The sequence below is a fragment of the Rhea americana genome, unplaced genomic scaffold (genome assembly GCF_003343005.1).
Source record: "Rhea americana isolate MKP2758 unplaced genomic scaffold, rheAme1 scaffold_410, whole genome shotgun sequence".
Lineage (NCBI taxonomy): Eukaryota > Metazoa > Chordata > Aves > Rheiformes > Rheidae > Rhea > Rhea americana.
The window spans coordinates 17,053-34,657 of record NW_028186547.1 but is presented as its reverse complement, the minus strand read 5'-3'; the positions used below and the strand labels follow the sequence as shown (position 1 = coordinate 34,657).

At 38.2% G+C, this 17,605-nt stretch overlaps 1 protein-coding gene across 6 annotated transcripts in view; it reads right to left on the bottom strand.

Moving 5' to 3' along the window:
- Positions 1-17,553, bottom strand: part of MPP3 (MAGUK p55 scaffold protein 3) — a 26,315-nt gene extending 8,762 nt beyond the window's left edge. For 2 of the 6 annotated variants that reach the window (XM_085314726.1, XM_085314727.1), the window contains exons 1-14: positions 17,456-17,553; positions 15,067-15,176; positions 14,205-14,237; positions 13,669-13,787; positions 12,987-13,064; positions 11,070-11,150; positions 10,052-10,189; positions 8,883-8,964; positions 7,275-7,360; positions 6,405-6,479; positions 5,148-5,344; positions 2,882-2,946; positions 1,627-1,647; positions 44-85 (exon numbers count right to left, since the gene is read on the bottom strand). In XM_085314726.1, the coding sequence (XP_085170852.1) occupies positions 44-85; positions 1,627-1,647; positions 2,882-2,946; positions 5,148-5,344; positions 6,405-6,479; positions 7,275-7,360; positions 8,883-8,964; positions 10,052-10,189; positions 11,070-11,150; positions 12,987-13,064; positions 13,669-13,787; positions 14,205-14,237; positions 15,067-15,091 (1,042 nt within the window). In that variant the 5' untranslated portion in view covers positions 15,092-15,176; positions 17,456-17,553. The remainder of the gene's footprint in view (positions 1-43; positions 86-1,626; positions 1,648-2,881; positions 2,947-5,147; positions 5,345-6,404; positions 6,480-7,274; positions 7,361-8,882; positions 8,965-10,051; positions 10,190-11,069; positions 11,151-12,986; positions 13,065-13,668; positions 13,788-14,204; positions 14,238-15,066; positions 15,177-17,455) is intronic. The other 4 variants (XM_085314730.1, XM_085314731.1, XM_085314728.1 and 1 more) reach the window with 3 other exon arrangements.
- Between the last annotated feature and the right edge of the window lie 52 nt (positions 17,554-17,605).

Sequence of the window (17,605 nt, the reverse complement as noted above, 5' to 3'; positions counted from 1 at the left end):
TTTTTTTTTTAACAGGGAGAAGGAAGTGATTTTGGTTTCTCACCTATATACTGTCCATTGAAATATCCTTCACAGTCACAGTCCTCTGTAAATAAAGAACATGAGAAAGAGAGAGGGAGACAGGAAGAGAAAGAGATGGGTATTTTACATAGTGCCCGCTACAAATATTGACACAAAAAAATTATTTGATTGGCTAGCGGTTTATATTTTTTTAAGAAAATCAATATTGCATAGTACAATTTTATGTCTCAGTATTTACAGTTTCCAGAATTCATGCTCTTTAGCATCCATTGCTTGCTGTTAAAAAGCATAATTTTCAGACTAAAAAAAAGACTCCTCGATCACAGGGCTCTGTTTTTAATGTATGACTTTACAAGTAGATAGTATTATGTAAGGATATTGCCTGTTCTGACATTCCAATGTCACCTGGGCTTGAAAAAGGAAATCAAAGATGACTGAAATACAAGCTGTAAATGTCTTCATTTTGACTAATTTATATTTTCTAACATTCTTTATTAAAAATGTAAGTGAAAAAGCATCAAATCTTTATCATATTCACGGCTATGTCATAAATTACTAAACAAAGACGTACCAACTTCCCCAAAGTTCCTAGAAGTATGCAAAACAGTACTGAAATCCTGCAGTAAATATTGAGTTCTCATGCTTCCTGAAAGAGCATTACTTGCCTTGTTGCAATTTAGGCACCTGTGCCCTGCAATATCCACAGAACTCTACTCATTTTAAAAAGGAGGTGTATGGCCCTGGGACAAGGCTAGACAAGGCAAAAATATATGCAGCCTAACCCTTTAAATAACAAAATGTACCAATCCAGAAAGAGAGTCTTATTGCATGCAGGTAACTAATACATATTTGGTCTTCTCTTCCATCTATGCTAATGTATAATATTAAAACATCATGCTTACAGTAACAGAAGATAACAGTAGTAATAACTCCTCCTAATCAGAGCTACGATCAGAGCTATTTCTCTTGTTGAAGACAGGCTCATATTCCTGCTTCCTCAGGGTATACCAGTCACAGACAGCYAATTATAGAATACAATTTGTGCTTTCACCCAAGTTGATGCAATACCAATACTTGGAATATTATTTTCTAAAAGTATGTGTGTAATGCGAAAAAAATAAACAACATGTAGATTCATTACTACATGCTTGGTATTTGGAAAGATGTGTGGTATCATGACATATAAACTGCACGAGCTTAATAAAGTCAGTCAAAATGAAAATAATGCAGCAAACAGCCCAAATTAACAGTGAAGAAAAATCAGTTAAAATTGATACAGTTACTCCAAAGGCAAAAAGCCAGCATTTCTTTTACAACTACTGCATTTAACTTGCAACTCTATAAATCTCACTCAGGAACTTACAGAAAATGTAAATGCATACAGGAACTGCATATCAGAAGACGCAAACCGTGCATCTTAAATATGGAGTAAGGTGGGAAGTAACTATTACATAGGTCATCAGTCCAAATTACATTTGTTTAAATAATAACTAAGGAAGAAACTGGTAGGAGCAAGCTATATTTACCATGACTTTTTCTTGGGGGCTTACCAAACATTTATGAAAATGCATTGCTTGTTTACATACAGATGAGGAAACTACCTACCTTTATCAGAAGACTGATCATCTGCAGTTAGCATAAAAGATAGAGTTGATATGATTAAAAGACCAGTAAATGAATGAGTAAAGTTAGAGTGAACAGAATGGAAGGTTCTTCCGGCCTGCTTTGTTTATCAGGCTTTTAGATCTTAAAAAAAAAAAAAAAGACATGACCAACTGATCGATGCCCTTTTCTTAAAAATTTAGTATTAAAACCAGTTATCTAATTAATTGTCTTCTCTGAGAATGTCTGACTAAAAGCCTAAGTAGAATCCTCATTATATGCCTCTCATCACCAAGGGTAATGGAAACTAATTTGGAAATGCTTCATATAAATCAGTAATGCTATTTTACAATTAGGTTGAACATCATTGTTCCGCTTTGCAGCAAAGAATACCCRTATCATCTTGTGAGATATACAAAGCACATTGGGATCCAGAAATTCACAAAAGTTCACATACCCCACTAAAGTTGAAACAATTATAGCTTCCTAATCTACAGGCAGTATCCATATTCAACTTGAAGGTGACACTGCTGGCACAAAGTGTGGCTTCACATAGTCATATGACCCTCACACACAGCAATAAAACTGTGCTCAAGTACCCAATAGCAACAGTAACATTGCACTCCAGGTCAATACAGAATCTGTCTTCTGCCTTTCATCACTAACAATTACATCCTAAGTAGTATTTTTTTTGTGAATCATTCATTGACAGAGGCTTGGGAGCTGTAAACAGGAATTGCTTTAAAGTCTGCCTAAGTGCAGCTCTGTGACACTAAGAAATGGGACAGTAAAGCTGAATTCTTTCTGTAGCATGAAATGCAGATGGTATTGCCAGCTCATGTGATTTTTATCCTCCTTAAAGCTCCCGCTTATTTTCATATAGCTTTAAAACCATTATCATGCACTTACGTAAGTTTCAAGATGCGTGCACTGGGTTTCTTTTTCAGCTATAAAGTTTCAAACTGGTGAAAGGTATAAATTATAATACACTGAACACAACTAACAATTTAAAGCCACTAAAAATGTGTAAGACCTCATGTTCTTGAGCAAGAGGAGAAGGACAGTCATGTTTTTAAACTACTGGGCACTGGCAACACTGGATAGAACTCAAAACCAACTCCTCCTGTGCGACAGCTTGTATCCAAGCAAAATAATCCACAACAAAATATATTTAAACACATCATTACTGAAAATCACATAAAATTACTGAGAAGCTGTTATCACCTAAGGCATCATTGAAGGAACACAGCAGACTTACAGAGCGGCTTCTTCACAGTGTTGGGATTCTGCAGGGTGCCTACAGTTCTTCTGTAACTCAATCGTCTAAATAGAAAATAATTACATTTGAGCAAYGTAAGCTCAGAATTACAAAGCATTTATATATATAGCATTGAAAATGAAGAAACAGTGCTTCTCCTTGAAGAAGTATAATAAATCTCTGATGGAACTAGTACAGTAACATGTTGTGCATCACACAACTCAGGAGTGAGTGAACAGAAATATATCAGTAGTAGTCAAATTAAACTCAGCCCCAGCTCTGGGAAAGCATGAAAATTAAGATTTTGTGTCCCGCAATTTGAGTCACTTTCAAAGTCAGTCTTGCTCATTTCAATTCTAATTGAATGTGGCCTGGAAAAATCATTGCTCTGCTTATTGCAGATAAGCATTAGAAATTCAAAGAGCATCTCTTAAAATCTGAGCATACCATAGTGGATGCTTGCTCTAGCACTTCTTACCAAGCATTAAGCAGAATCAATGCCTTAACTGAGACATTTCCTGTAAAAAAGAAAATGATTAAGTTTGGACAGGAAACTAGTATTTTTTATTCAGTATTTATGCTGTCCCTAAACTAACAAGTTCCACGCTATTCTTTTTAACATATAGTCATTAGTCTCATAAAAACAACTGCTCAGATATTCTCTTTGTGTCCTTGAGCTACTGTGTCATTGGAGCTACTGGAGAGAGTCCAGCGTAGGGCTACGAAGATGATCAGAGGGCTGCAGCACCTGCCCTATGAGGAATGGCTGTGAGGGCTGGGCCTCTTTAGCCTGGGGAAGAGAAGACTGAGGGGGGATCTTATCAATAAGTACCTGAGAGTGTCAAGGCGATGGCGATGGGGACTAAACTCTTTTCAGTTGTCCCATGTGAAAGGACAACAGGCAGAAATTGAATCACAGGAAGTTCCACCTGAATGTGAGAAGGAATTTCCTCATAGTGAGAATGACGGAGCACTGGAACAGGCTACCCAGAGAGGTTGTGGAGTCTCCTTCTCTGGAGATATTCAAGGCCTGCCTGGATGCAACCCTGTCTAACATGCTCTAGGTGACCCTGCTTGAGCAGGGAGGCTGGACTAGACGATTTCCAGAGGTCCCTTCCAACCTTACTGGTTCTATGATTCTATGGTTCTGTGACAATTCCAGGTAACATTTTCCCCTTCAGCTAATTACTTGCCCATTTAACAATTTGCTACCATACAAAAAATGGATTTGCCTCGTTTTGTTTTTCATTTGCTCACACTTCTCTGTGGGCTGAAAGTACTATTTCCACATCCTTATTATATATTGGAAATTTGTATTATGAAAAGCAGACTGACAGACAAACTATGTAACTCTGTTCTTCTATACTTAAGTTATGAGCTGTGCTAGCAATTGCTAACTTTGCCAAGTTTTACCTCAAGGCTCAGTTTGGAAATAACCAAGAACAGTAAGCAGTAAAAGATCTACCTCTATCAGAGACATGCAACTCTTGGAGGCCATCAACAGGACCAGAGCTGCATAATTCTGAGAGACTATCTCTGGAATGTCTACGATCCAGAGAAGATATACCCAGCAATTTGGACTAAGAAGCATACAATGAATCAATTGGTCAAAATCAAATTCCTTCTTAAATTTAAAGACTTCTAACCTATAAATAAAACACTYAGGGAAAATTTTGCTTTAGAATATATGCATATTTTGCTGTGAAAACAGATAAAACTTCTAACTCTAAAAGATATCCAAAAGATGCCCAAGCCAAATAGTCTCTTAGGAGCAAGAAGAAATACCAGATAAAATTTTTTTACTGCTATTCCATGCATAAATTTAAAATCGTTAGACTAAATTAGTATTTCATCTTACACTACGGAGGTATGACAAGTCTGTGAAATACACTGTCTCTATAAACCAGGAGATCTGMGAGACTGATGTTCAGCATTTAATTTGATACATGCTTATTTACCAAGTGCTTCAGCCCTTATGCTACAAGGCATAAACCAGTGACAAACTATTTGAGGAAAGCAAGAAAGTTTATTATATAATTGGAGAAGATGGAACTTTTTAAGCACTTTCCTGTAAGCATCTGGTATTCACCCTAATATGATCCTGCCTGTCATTTCCTATGTTACTGTCATAAAATTAAAAAAGCATTTTTCTGAAGTTGTCATATCATGGATAAGATCATAGATAAACAACAGAGACAAAAAAAAGCAGCATAAAATAAGTGTAACACTATCTAGTAAAAACATCCTGTAAGTTTCATGGACAAACCTTTCTTGGAATTGCTTTGAGGGGATCAAGCCTGCCCTGAGGTTGGTATCTCCAACACGCTTTGCTTGCCACCATGTGGGATCATCTTGGCTTACAACTTCCAGGATTTGTCGTTTCATAAATGGCAGTCCAGCCTCTTGGCAGGGAATGGCTCTGTCTTCTTTGGGATTATAGCAGAAAAGCGCCCTCATAAAAACCTTCAAAAGAAACACATGCTTTCTTCTTGTCCTATTTGGAATTTCAAACCATCTTTAAAAGGCACTTCCCTAATTCTTACATCTCTATCTATAAAAATCATATCTTTTTTGTCTGTCCTCTGTGCTCTGTTACACAAAAAAAATACTGAAATCTTGCAAAGCCATTCTATATTTTGACTTAACCACTTGTAAAGAAAAATAAACCAACTTTTAAACACCTACTCAATCATTATGCATTGGTATTGTAGAACATGAAGCTCAAAGACCAAATTCCCAAGTAAATACAGTTCACATGCTATATAAGTACAAAATGCAACAAATAAAGGAAAATACTGACAGGAACAAGATAACATTAAAAAGGGATGTATGGCAAAGTTGACTGATTAAACAGTGTCTTTTAGAATGTTCCTTTAATGCATCTATTCTTCACGTTTGGATTTATAGCAAGCAACTTGCCACCACTTAACACACCACAGTAGAACCACTTTTAGAAGTAATTTGATGGACGTCAAAGAAGAATTTGTGAACTGACAGAGAGCAAGCAGGAATCGAGAGTGACAGAAGAATCCTTTAAGGGACTAACAGGACACCAAGTCATTGCTGATCTGAGAGGACAATTCAAGCACTCAGAGAGGTGCACTGACATTTGTGTGGGCTACTGCAGTCTTACGATGAATGTAGGTCTGTTTGAGAGTGGGTGTGTTTTAACAGAAGTAAGTGGCAAAATGCCCCGAGATAACAGACTGATGCAGCTGTCATGGTAGGAGGAAACAGGCAGGAACAAGAGTTTTAATTACATATGCTAAAACAAAAGGCTAGAAATACTATGAAAGAACATGTGCCACCATTTAGTAGAAGACAGAATATATCTAAGTCATTATACTGAATAAAGTAACACAACTTTTCTATGTCAAGAAATTGCTCTACTATCTCTTTAATTCAATTACGGGTCTAATTCTGTGAAAATCCTCACAGAATTCACAAAGATCTTGCACTTACAGAGGTGGCAGAACTGTTTAAGCGTACGAAGTGCGTTTCAGTATTTCATCAAGTTGCATACCTTGCTGTCCTTTAGACGATCTTCTTCTTTGATAGCTGGAATCATTTTTAATATTATTGATCCCTGAGACTGAGCCTGAGAAAAAAAGAGAAATGTTTCTTGCTTTGAAAGTAGTACAAAGAAGACTGTTACTCCCCACAGATTAGAAGGGAAATCCAGACAATCACCTTAGACTTGAACATTTGTAATTCTCTCTCATAAATAAACTATGAAAGGGAAACTATTATATTGTAGACATTTAGAACTGGACAAAATTAGTAACATCCCAAAGTCCCCACAAATAACAAACTTTACACAATTATCTCAGAAGATGCTTTTGACTTTTTCCCTTAAATTAAAAGCAGTTATTCTCAGTATCTATTCAGTATATGTATTCAGGATAATCTTGATCTAAATTTAAATTGCATGATGGAGTCGATGCCAGATACTTCAGTCTCCTAGTGTTGCCTTTTTTCTTACTGTGTTACTAACTCAGCATCACACCAAGACAAGAGGGGGCCAAGGACAGCAGAGGAGTCGGAGACAATCGTCTTAACATACCATCTTATATGAATAAACTATTTCTCTTTTAGGAATACACTTTTAATTTACAATTTACTTGCCATAAACAAATCATGAAAGTAAAGTTTTTGATGGAGCTACATGTAACTTTTTCATACAGACCTACCTTAGAAATGATTCAGTTTCACAGAACTTTCTAAAATCAAATGGAAGAAACTAAATAATCAACTGGGGAGTGAAAAGCTCTTAATGCATGCATTCCATCCTTTAATATCATACATATTTTAAACTCATGGTCAAATTTCATCATCGGCTGTAATTAATAGATCATCTGACAAAAAAGTTCTTAAAATAAAAACAGGTGCAGACCAAAATCTGACTAATTTCCTCAGGTCGTTTGTGAAGCACAGCAATACCATTGACTTCTCTTAATTCATCTCCAACATGGACAAGACCTAGAAAGACGATAATTAAAGTAAGTCCACAGGCTGGAAAGTGCCATTCCTATGATGTCCAACATATATTAATAGTATACCCCCAACATAATGGATTCTGTAGTAGAGCCAAGTGCTTCTGTCAGCAGTGTGCTCTGAAGTCTCCTGCCCTTCTTCTATGTGGCATGTTTTTCAGCGCACCACAGTCACATAAGTGAACAGTGTGGAGACAGAGAACATGCGGCAAGACATTTTGGAAAATCACTGCCTCTATATTTGGATCACACTAAGAATGCAATACTATAATAGTTTCACAAGGATAATCAAACCTCGTAGAGTGAGGAGGTACGCTGCTGACTATCAATGTAGGAATGACACTGCTGTCAAAAGACAGATCAATACCATACAGGCCCGGACAGACTGCTGGACTCATTTTTTTTTTAAACAAATCATGCAGAAGCCTTTGTAAGTTTTAGGTTTGTTTACCCAGTTCAATTTTTAAAAAAAAAAAAAAAAAAGTTGCACTTGTGTTATAACTGTTGTTTATTGGCCTAAAAGAATTTGTCAGTAAAGCAAACAGGAAACAACTCATGATATAGTGAATACACTAAGTATACAAGATACTAGATTAAAGGTAAAATCCTACTTTGCTTTGCTCTTCTCTTTCTTCTAAAGCTTAGGACTGTTTTTACCTACCCAGTTGGCATTTTCCTAGTAGCTATGTTAGAGCAAAGTAGCTAATCAAAATAATAGATTACCAATGAAATAAAGAAAGGCTAAGCACACTATTTAGATACTTTGCATTATATTTATCAGATCATGCTAGCATGAAAAAATGCTAGCAACCGTCAGAAAGAAAGCTGTAATTAGCTAATATTTTTTCATCACAGAAGTTAATTAGTTTTGTGACTGTATTACTAATATACTAAAAAAGTGCATAAGGCTTGGATTCTATAAATCATATTTAAGATCAGATAAGTTTATTTAATACAATCTGTATGAGTAGCTTCTAGAAAATGCAAGGTCAAATACCATGTGAACTAACCCTCTAGAATCTGAAAGCATGTAGAATGACAGCATATGCACAGAAGTCTTTCCTGCCACAAGACAACTGAAATTCAGCTGTCAAGTGAGCTTATCAGGTAGGCTCCTCTTATAGGCAATGAGGGGGAAAAAAAAAAAAAGGCAGTTCCAGCAAGTGACCTGTCCCATGCTAAAACTAGTTGGGATTATTCATCCTCCAGAGATGCCTATCTCCCTCCACTGACTATAGAGGGAGCCTACATCGCATACTACCTCAGACTTGGTATTTAATAGTTGGCTATCGAGAGTCAGATGAGCTGCTTGTTTAGTAGAAAATAGTCTGCATATGTATCAAACACCAGTGTCCAAAGGGCTGGTTTTGTTGATGAATAATCATTAGATTTAGTTACGATTTATTGCTCCAGGTATGTGTATATGATGCATATGTGTGTGCATAATTTTGGAAATTTATGACAGTTTATAAATGCTATTTTAAATCTCCTTTTCTTCAGGAATTTACCACTGCGATCAGCTGCACCACCTCTCATGATCCTTGCTACAATCACAGCCCCTGTATGCTCATCTCTTCTGATGGTAGCTCCCTGAAATAAAACATACCCCCCCCGCAAAGATGTCATCTTAAGAAAGTTGCTTAGAACACACTCACTTAGCAGTGAAATAACATGTAAGCTAGTATGTCCTCTAAACTGCAATTCATTTTTTCTGTAACTTTTGTCTCCCTGCTTGACTATTTTCACCATCACTCAACTTTTGCCTGTGCGTATCATGCGATTGTGGGAAGGTCTGCACATCCTGAGTGTTTAGACTACCTACATAATGCCAATAAGCTATGCTGAATGCTTACACTACCTGCACTATGCTGGTAATCAAAGTCACTCAAGTGTGGAAACCAGAATTTCTTGTAACAAGCCTTCTCTGTGTGTCTTCTGAAACCTCCTACAATAAAGCCAGCTCTTTTATGTATAAAAGAAAAGAAAATCAAAGAATTTGGTATTTTTTTTCCTCATAGATCTGCTAGCAATATAATACTTTAAGCAGGAATTAAGTCACTATTCTCTTTCACTAGCTACTGTATTGTACAGTTCCAAAACACCTTTTAATACACCTCTTCCCCAAAGCAATTGTTTTTTCCTAGGAAATCAATTCTTCCCTTTCCATTTGTATAAAAATAGTACGATGTCAATATATTGTTCACGTATAGATCATAGAATGGTAAGGTTGGAAAGGACCTCTGGAGATCATCTAGTCCAAGCCTCAGCATAGCCCCGTATGCGGGCTGAACCCACGACCTTCGCATCAGCAGCACCACGCTATCAAACATACTCTTACCATATACCACTGACATTCACGTAAGAGAAGGTATGCATGCATTCATTATTATACACAGACAATTAATGTGCATAGTAAGTATAATTAATTTAATATACATAGCATCTCAGTGTTCCCCTCAAAGTAGCATTCTGCAACTCACATTTATCAACTGCCTCATGCAAAATGTGAACGTGTATTTACCAAAGTCATCTTTTTTATGGTATTTAACTAGCTTCCTAACACTCTTACTTTTCGCAGACTATTTGATGACATCTTCAATTACCTCCCCCATACTTACAACAAAGTTTTTGTACCTGAAAATTTTATGACTAGAGATATGGACTATCTAATATGTACCAAAGGTTCTTTATTTTTCACTAGCCGAACAATTTTCACTGATTCTTCATCAAAATCATCATCAAAGTTATCAGGCAGAGGTGGAAGGACTGGATCAAAGTTCTTCTGTGCTACAGTGTCGTGTACAACAAGCATTGCCTGCATAAAGGAAATATGAAACAGTAACATAATGGAGCAATATTGTCATTTCCAAATGTCATGTTTCAGACAGGACAGCAAATCTTTTTTTTTTTTTTTTTTTAACTGATTTTGTGAAAATCCATATAGAAGTTCTGTAATAATAAATGAATAAATGATTTCTTATTGATCTTCTGGCTACAATACTGAAAAGGTTCACATCTAATTTTATACTCTACTCTGCTTTCATTAATGGAAAAAAGATAATAGCCTACTTTACTTTCAAAGGGCACCAAGAGACAAAGTGAAAGAATATGGATTGTTTCCTTTTCCCATTTCCTTCTCCTGCACTTTTGCAGAGACCAATATTCTTATCACTGACATCATCAGGAACTGGCTCACACACTGACCTGTCCTTTTCATTCATATCAGTCATTTATTCTTTCCATACAGTCTACACATTTGTGCATCTTATTAGAAGAAGAAGAAAAAAGATAAGCCAGAGATTCTATTACATATTATTATCTCATCCATCACGTAAACTATATATTGGCATGTGTTGATACATAAAGTAAGCACAGGAATTAACAAAGCCCAACCCAAATACATGTACAGAATGGAGGTGGACTGTGGAAAGCGAAGAGCTGAGAAATGGAGTACTTTTCTGCTCCACGAGGGAGAAGAGGGCATAAATATGGCCCCTTATTTATGAAAAGTCTACCCTGTGTCTTCTCAGTCCCCTTCACATTCTAAAGCCTGTGGCAGGAAATGAAATAGAACTACAGTCTGTCGGAGGCTTTTACTTTTTGTTACAGACTCTTCATTGTAACTTTTCCTTAACAGAATGTTCTGCTGGAGTTATGCAAAAGAATTTCATTGAGGTCTCTGACGGTTTTTTTACCCTGAGATGTGGCGTTGACAACAGCTGAAGTAGCTCTTTTTCTTCATTACTCACTGATGCTGTCTGCAATTCTTCTATTACCTTGAAAATAAAAAACAGCATCTTTTCAATAATTTTTATAATTTTAATTATTTTATTTTTCATAAAATAAAAGGGGTCCACTGAACAAGGCCATACACTTGCAAGTATATTTTCTGATGAGCGTTTGCTAATTTCTATCACACTTTGAAGAAGCATGTATAGATCAAATACAACTGCAATAAACTGTGCATGAATCCTAAAAGAAATGAAAGCAGGAGTGATCTGCTTTATTTAGATTTTTATTAGATAGTGCAGGAAGATATAATCAGAAATCAGGTCCTTAGCCCCTAAACATACCTTTTTAAGAGTGTTCCAGGCAACATAATTTCAGGAATGAGTCCTGATTTTTTTAATTTGTATTTTAAACAGCATTCTTATGTTTAAATTGTGGTAACACAGTTTAATCCTCTTTCTATTATCTGTGTGGATCATGCAATCGAAGTTCCCTTGTTCCTCTGCAAAGCCTGGATAGCACTATCGTTCCCGGAGTCCCAGACACCTCACCTCAGACCTCTCACACCTGAATCAGGGCCTAAGTTCTCCTTTTTGCAAAGCCTTTTCAGGAAACATGCGCTAAGTACAACTTTACCCGCATTTTCTATGGCTGATGAAAAGAAATTAACTAGATTTGCAAAAAGTATTTAACTCCAGCCTGCGCAAGTTGGAGAGAATTTGGTATGAAATACTTTGAAAATCTATTTTAAATCTCAAATTTTACACACTGAACAGAAATAAAACTCCCATAACCTGCCAAAGGTAAAGTTTTCAATTTTTGTAACTGAAGATTCAAAAATTAATTCCAGTCTTTCAATGCCAACAACTGATGACTGAACCAGGAAAAGAGACCATTGGCTTCCCAGATCAGATCAGAAAGTAACATAACCAATCCAATCCTTCGCCTGTGACTATTTCCAATATAGCTACTACAACACGAAAATAACTAACACCAGAAACGCATTTTTGCACTAGGCTGCTTTGAGAAGCTTGTAGAGAATCAGAAGCAAGGGAGAAAATCCTTCATGTAGCCAAATTCTCAGACTTTCTGAGATAGTGGAAGAAAAGAGAGAGAAGAGGGGGGAAGGAGGAGAAGGAGGTAAAGGAGGGGAGGAAGAGAACAGAGAAAGAGAAGAGGAAGGAAGAGAGAGAATTCCTTTCCCTGTAAAGGATTCTGGATACAGAAGTTCCATAATCCTACATAAAATTTTTCCTTTGCTATTTAGGAATTGATGATTTTGTATAGATTTGATTACAGAGGCAGTAGACTATCTGTGGGAAAGAGGGGTGGTAGCATGCCGCAGGGTAAGATGGGGCAGCGGGGTCTCTCGGCTTTGCAAGGGGAGGAATTCTACCTTCCAAACTTTCTAACTGCCCTTTGTTACACTTCTGAAGGAAACAGGCACAAGCCACTTGTGAACAGCTGTCTAAGGCAGTACAAATTTCACTTTTCACATATGTGGCATGTTACAAACAAATTATTGTTCTGTGAACAGCAGTGAAGCCTGGGTTGTAAAGGATTTATGTCCTTAACACTGAGCTCTTATGTAGCTTCTCTGATGTCCTGAAAGGATTGAATGCTTCTTGCAGCTTCCCTCTTAGGAAGGCCATTAATAATATCTCTCTGCTCTCTCCGTCTTTGTCTGTCTTCATTGGAGATATAATTACATGATATTTCTGTGGTCTTATTTCCTCCGTCACTTATGAGAGAAGCTTGCCAATGGATTTCAAAGACAATTAGGGGGTGCGTGAGAAAAATCACATATACAGCACAATCGTAAAGCTTTGATTTGTTAGGAGTGCACTTAAAGATGAGGAAAAGGAGACAGAATTCTTACTCACATCTTCGACTAATCCTGCTGCACTATGTAAAACAGGAGTTGGACTCTGTCTTTCAAAATGACGGAGTTTTTCATGAATCTGAAAAAGATTATTCAGGTATATTACTACAGAGATGCAAAACTTCCTAAATATATCCACACTGGAATATTCTTATTTAAGGAGTATAGCTTTCCTGAGATATAACTCTCAGAAACACAATTTCTTTTGGGGTTATTTTAGTTCTGTTTAAGAGTTTTTATTTTTCCTTTTGCTGCTGCTAGTTCCACAGACAGCCAGAAATACACAGTAAGACTTCAGCAATATAAGGCAAAAATAAAGCTATTTCACACTGTTTTTCAATTATTGGGTACTGAACGTGCATTTTTAYGATTCACAGTAAACTGTAAGTATAAAATGTTCTCAGTATCACAAAGCATTAAACAAACCCCAAGAAGGGGCCTTCCACGCTGACTGCTATTTTACAGTTCAGTATGAGCTTCACTCAGCAAAAAGCAGAAATGTATTTTTTGAACAAAATATCTTATTTTTCATGGAATGTTCTTAATGCCTGTGCTTAAATAAATACATACTTTTGTCAGTATAGAATTCTACACAAAATCAAATTAGCTTTGGCAAACTAAATGATCAATGGCACAGAGAATAACCTGTGAAGAAAACACAGACTCATAAAAGGAACTTTTACCTTCATTAGGTAACTGAGACTCTTTTCACTGAAGACATCCCTAAGGAATCCCATTTCCTCTTTATGATTTGAGTCAGGTCTTAGCTGAGAGGTCAACAGAGCCAAAGTTTCATGTAATCCTATATTTAAAAGCAAAACAGAACAAAAGCTTCGTAGATAACGTGTTTTACATGACTTCTATCATAGACTTAAGTCAGCTACACTTACTCAGGTACCATCTTGGTGATTATTAAGTTTACACAGAGATCTGTGGTTATCCTCCACTCATTTTTTTTAATGGCTCCCTTCCTCAGCAGCCAATACAGCTTGAGATACAATATAGGCCATGGTAAGGCAAAGGCTACCAAAATACTATGTTTTTCAAAGCCATTACTTTTAAAATTTTCCTCTTTGTGACAATTCTCCTTTGTTCCTCTAACAGCTGGCCCTCTAACACACCTTGCCTTATGAGAGCGCCACAGGAGACTTGCAGGGTAGCTGAACTATTTCCTTTGCTGCACAGTTACTAGCTCTACTTCCCAAGCAACTTTGCTTACCTGTGTTATCCCATCCCTCTACCTCTGAAGCACCTGTTAAGAAGTAAGTTTGATCAGAGAAGGGTAAGAGAATGCAGGAACTCAAATACACTTGTCCAGAACACTGCACTGGAAGCAAAGATTGTGACTAGTTTTCTAAAAAGTACTTCATCCGTTAGCATCCTATTTTTCCAAAAAGCAGGGTCAAACAGACAGTCATGAGGTTTTTCCCTGGTAGACCATGGCTGATTAAAAAAATAAATAAATAAAAATTAAAAAAAAAAAAAGAAAAAAAAAGAAAGAAAAGGTCAGACACAGATTAAATAAACCTTCTGTTCCACTGCCTATTCTATCTGTGACCTTCAGAATGCATTTGAAGCCGGAAGATTCAAACTTGCTTCTCCTGCTGTAACATTTGGTACCATCAGTGTATATGGCTTCACTCTGGAGAAGCTGGTTAGTAAGCCTTGAGAAGAATTCTGTTAAGTCAAAAGAGTAATAGTAACAGAGCTTTCCAACACTTATACAGAAAATATTAACAAGTGACACAGCACGCACCAGAGATGCAAATAGTGACGTTTAATAAGCACGCACGAAAGCCAGTATTACACTGAGAGGCCTGAGATCGTCCACAAGAGCCTGGCTACCAGCTTACACTCGTGGGCTCTAAGGTTCTTATGAAACTAGGGGTTCCCTGAAATCTAACTTTATTCAGTTCCATCTTTTATAAGCCACCTTCCTTTTATTCTTTTAAGTAACTGCTAAGAAATTTAGTTGAGCAATCTTCATTCTATTTTATTTAATTACAAGTTGAATTCATTTCCTGTGTGAAAAACACGTAGTAAGTTTCCAGTCACATGTTTAAAGCATGCAGGTAAGTTACCTGAGTCTTCTGAAAGCACGGGCATGGTGTTTTCTTAATCTTAGAGACAAATGTTCAACTTAAATCAAAATGATCATTTCTTCTTTCTGGACTGCGATTCAGAGGCAGTCCTGAAATGATGAAAGATACTTTTGCTGAAGCAGTTGAGACAAATTACGTAAAAATAGTAAATTCTTAGTATGTCTTTCTTTGAAGTCTTCAGTTTAACCTGAATTAGGCAGACTCCTATAGTTATTCTGCTATGCAAACAGTAACATGTAACATGTTAAGTATATAACATCTCTGACAAAGCTGATGCTAAAGAAAACAGAAGCTAGCCACAGTTTTTGGAGGCCTAAATAACTGGCTGAGAAGATAGAAATGAAAAAGCATGCAGCAGCATAGCTGTCCAAAAGCAGTGTTACAACCATACACACAGGAATTGAGAGAGCATGCAGGAAGATGCCACCATGACCAGATGTTCTGGGGCTTCCGAGAAATACATCTCAGAGCAATTTGCATGTTTGGCATTCTGATGCAAACCCTAACACAAGTAGATGCAACTCATTAAAGCGGGAATATCACTCCATTGACCTTGGTCATGGGTATGAAGATGCTACAAAAAATAAGGCTGCCTCCATCACTCTAAAAATCCCGTCGGACGCTTTTATTGCTGTATTTTCCTTGCTACTTATTGCAAATAACTTTGGAGTAATTTCAAAGAGCAAACCTGAATCTGCATTTAAAAATCACTGGTCCGAGATGAAACACTGTGTTCCAGAGCATTAAAATCTTGCTCATGCTTGTAAAATTCATCAAACTAACACTTGCAGGAAGAAAAACAGCTATAATATCACACAAAAAGTATTAGAAAGGAATTTGTGATCCTTCGCTCTTTGCTAAATTTCAGAATGCTAATTTCAGAAGCGATTCCACTACACATCACTTAAAATAACATATTTTACCTTTTCCCCCCAATTCTGCATATGAGAAGAAACGTATAAACAATTTAGTCAACCTCCATTGTATTTAAAATGTTGTCCAATTAGCAGGAAAGGGAATTTAAACTGCGCATTCTGTTTTTGTGAGAATGCATGCTTCCTCCGATTGAACTTATTTAGCATCAGAAACCAACAAGAAAATTGAGTTCTCTTCCAGGCATTTACAGAAGAAGCATCCTGTACAGGAATCCACAGCTTGCATGCGTTAGCATCTCAGAAACCTGACAGCAAACACAGGAAGGGGCACTAGAGTTTAGAGAAGTTTGAAACAGCAACCAAAATGGAAGTTTCCCTCAGAAGCATTTCCGATGATGTTTCAGAAGAAAGAAAAGTGTTTCATGCCCAAGAACCGACGAGCGGAAGCTCTGCTGGTGAGCACTCTCCATGTCAATATTCAGGGCTGCCTTCAAGGCACTAAATTCAGTCCCAGACACGTTAAACTTTGAAGGAGCACTCAGCAATATGATTATGTCCTTTCAGTGCAGTAGTGCAGATCTACTCACCACTCCTTTCCTTTCCAGCTATCCACTCTAAGCCATAATTTACTTTTCAAGCATATCTTTGCTCAGCTATTCCCAAGACAGTATTTGAACCACCATCACTGCCTTGGAAGACCGTTGATAGTGGAAAAGGGCCAAATAAACAGATTTGATATTGTACATTAGGTCAAAGAGATTAAATAGAAATGAAATATGCTTTGGCATTTCCTCACTGCCTTTGAAAAAAAACCTAATGTGCTTCACAGTCTACAAATAGCATGAAGCATCATTAACTCAGATGTATTTTCCAAAGTGGGTTAMAGTAGTTTGTGTTTTAGCATCTTTTCAGGAGAAGATCATCTAGTGGTCAGTTCAGAAAAGGCATATGCACCCCAAGAGTCAAAGTAAGCAGCTCTGACACAGGATTTCTTCTCACCTTCTTTCTGTCTACAAGCAGTGTCACAGCACGGCAGAGCTAATCTGTCACTACATTGTACTGGCTCTAGCACTAAAAATGGTCGTTGCTCTGACGGCTAGGGAAGCAGCGAGGAAATGGCGCGGCGTCAGCTGCGGCCAAGGCAGGCCCGCTCCGCCGGCACCAGCTGCACCGCAGCCGGCCCAGGTACCGCGGGGCGAGGCGAGCCCAGCCTGGCGCGGCCTTCTCACGGCGCAGCGAGCAAGCAGCACGGCCTCGCCCCGCACCAGCTGCGTCGCCATGAGGAGACCCCTTACGGCGACAACCCCTCCCCGAGCGCCTGGCTTCGGCCCAGACTGCCGCGCACCCCCAGCGGCCCCACAGGCCCCCGCCTCGCCAGGCTCGCGCCTCGCGGGCGGCGCTACAGCCCGAGCCGGCTCCGCCTGGCCGCGAAATGGCGTCGCCCCGCCCGCGCGGGGAGCCGAGGCACAGAGCTGCCGCAGGCAGAGCCCTACCTGTGGCCATGGGCTGGGCCCCCGAGATGCGGCGCACTTCCCCCGCGGGCCACCCAGCAGCTCCGCGCCGCCCAGTAGCCGGCTCCGCGCCGCGCTCATGCGCCCTTAGAGCCGCTCTACGCACCGCCCCCTCCCCCCGCCCCAAGCTGC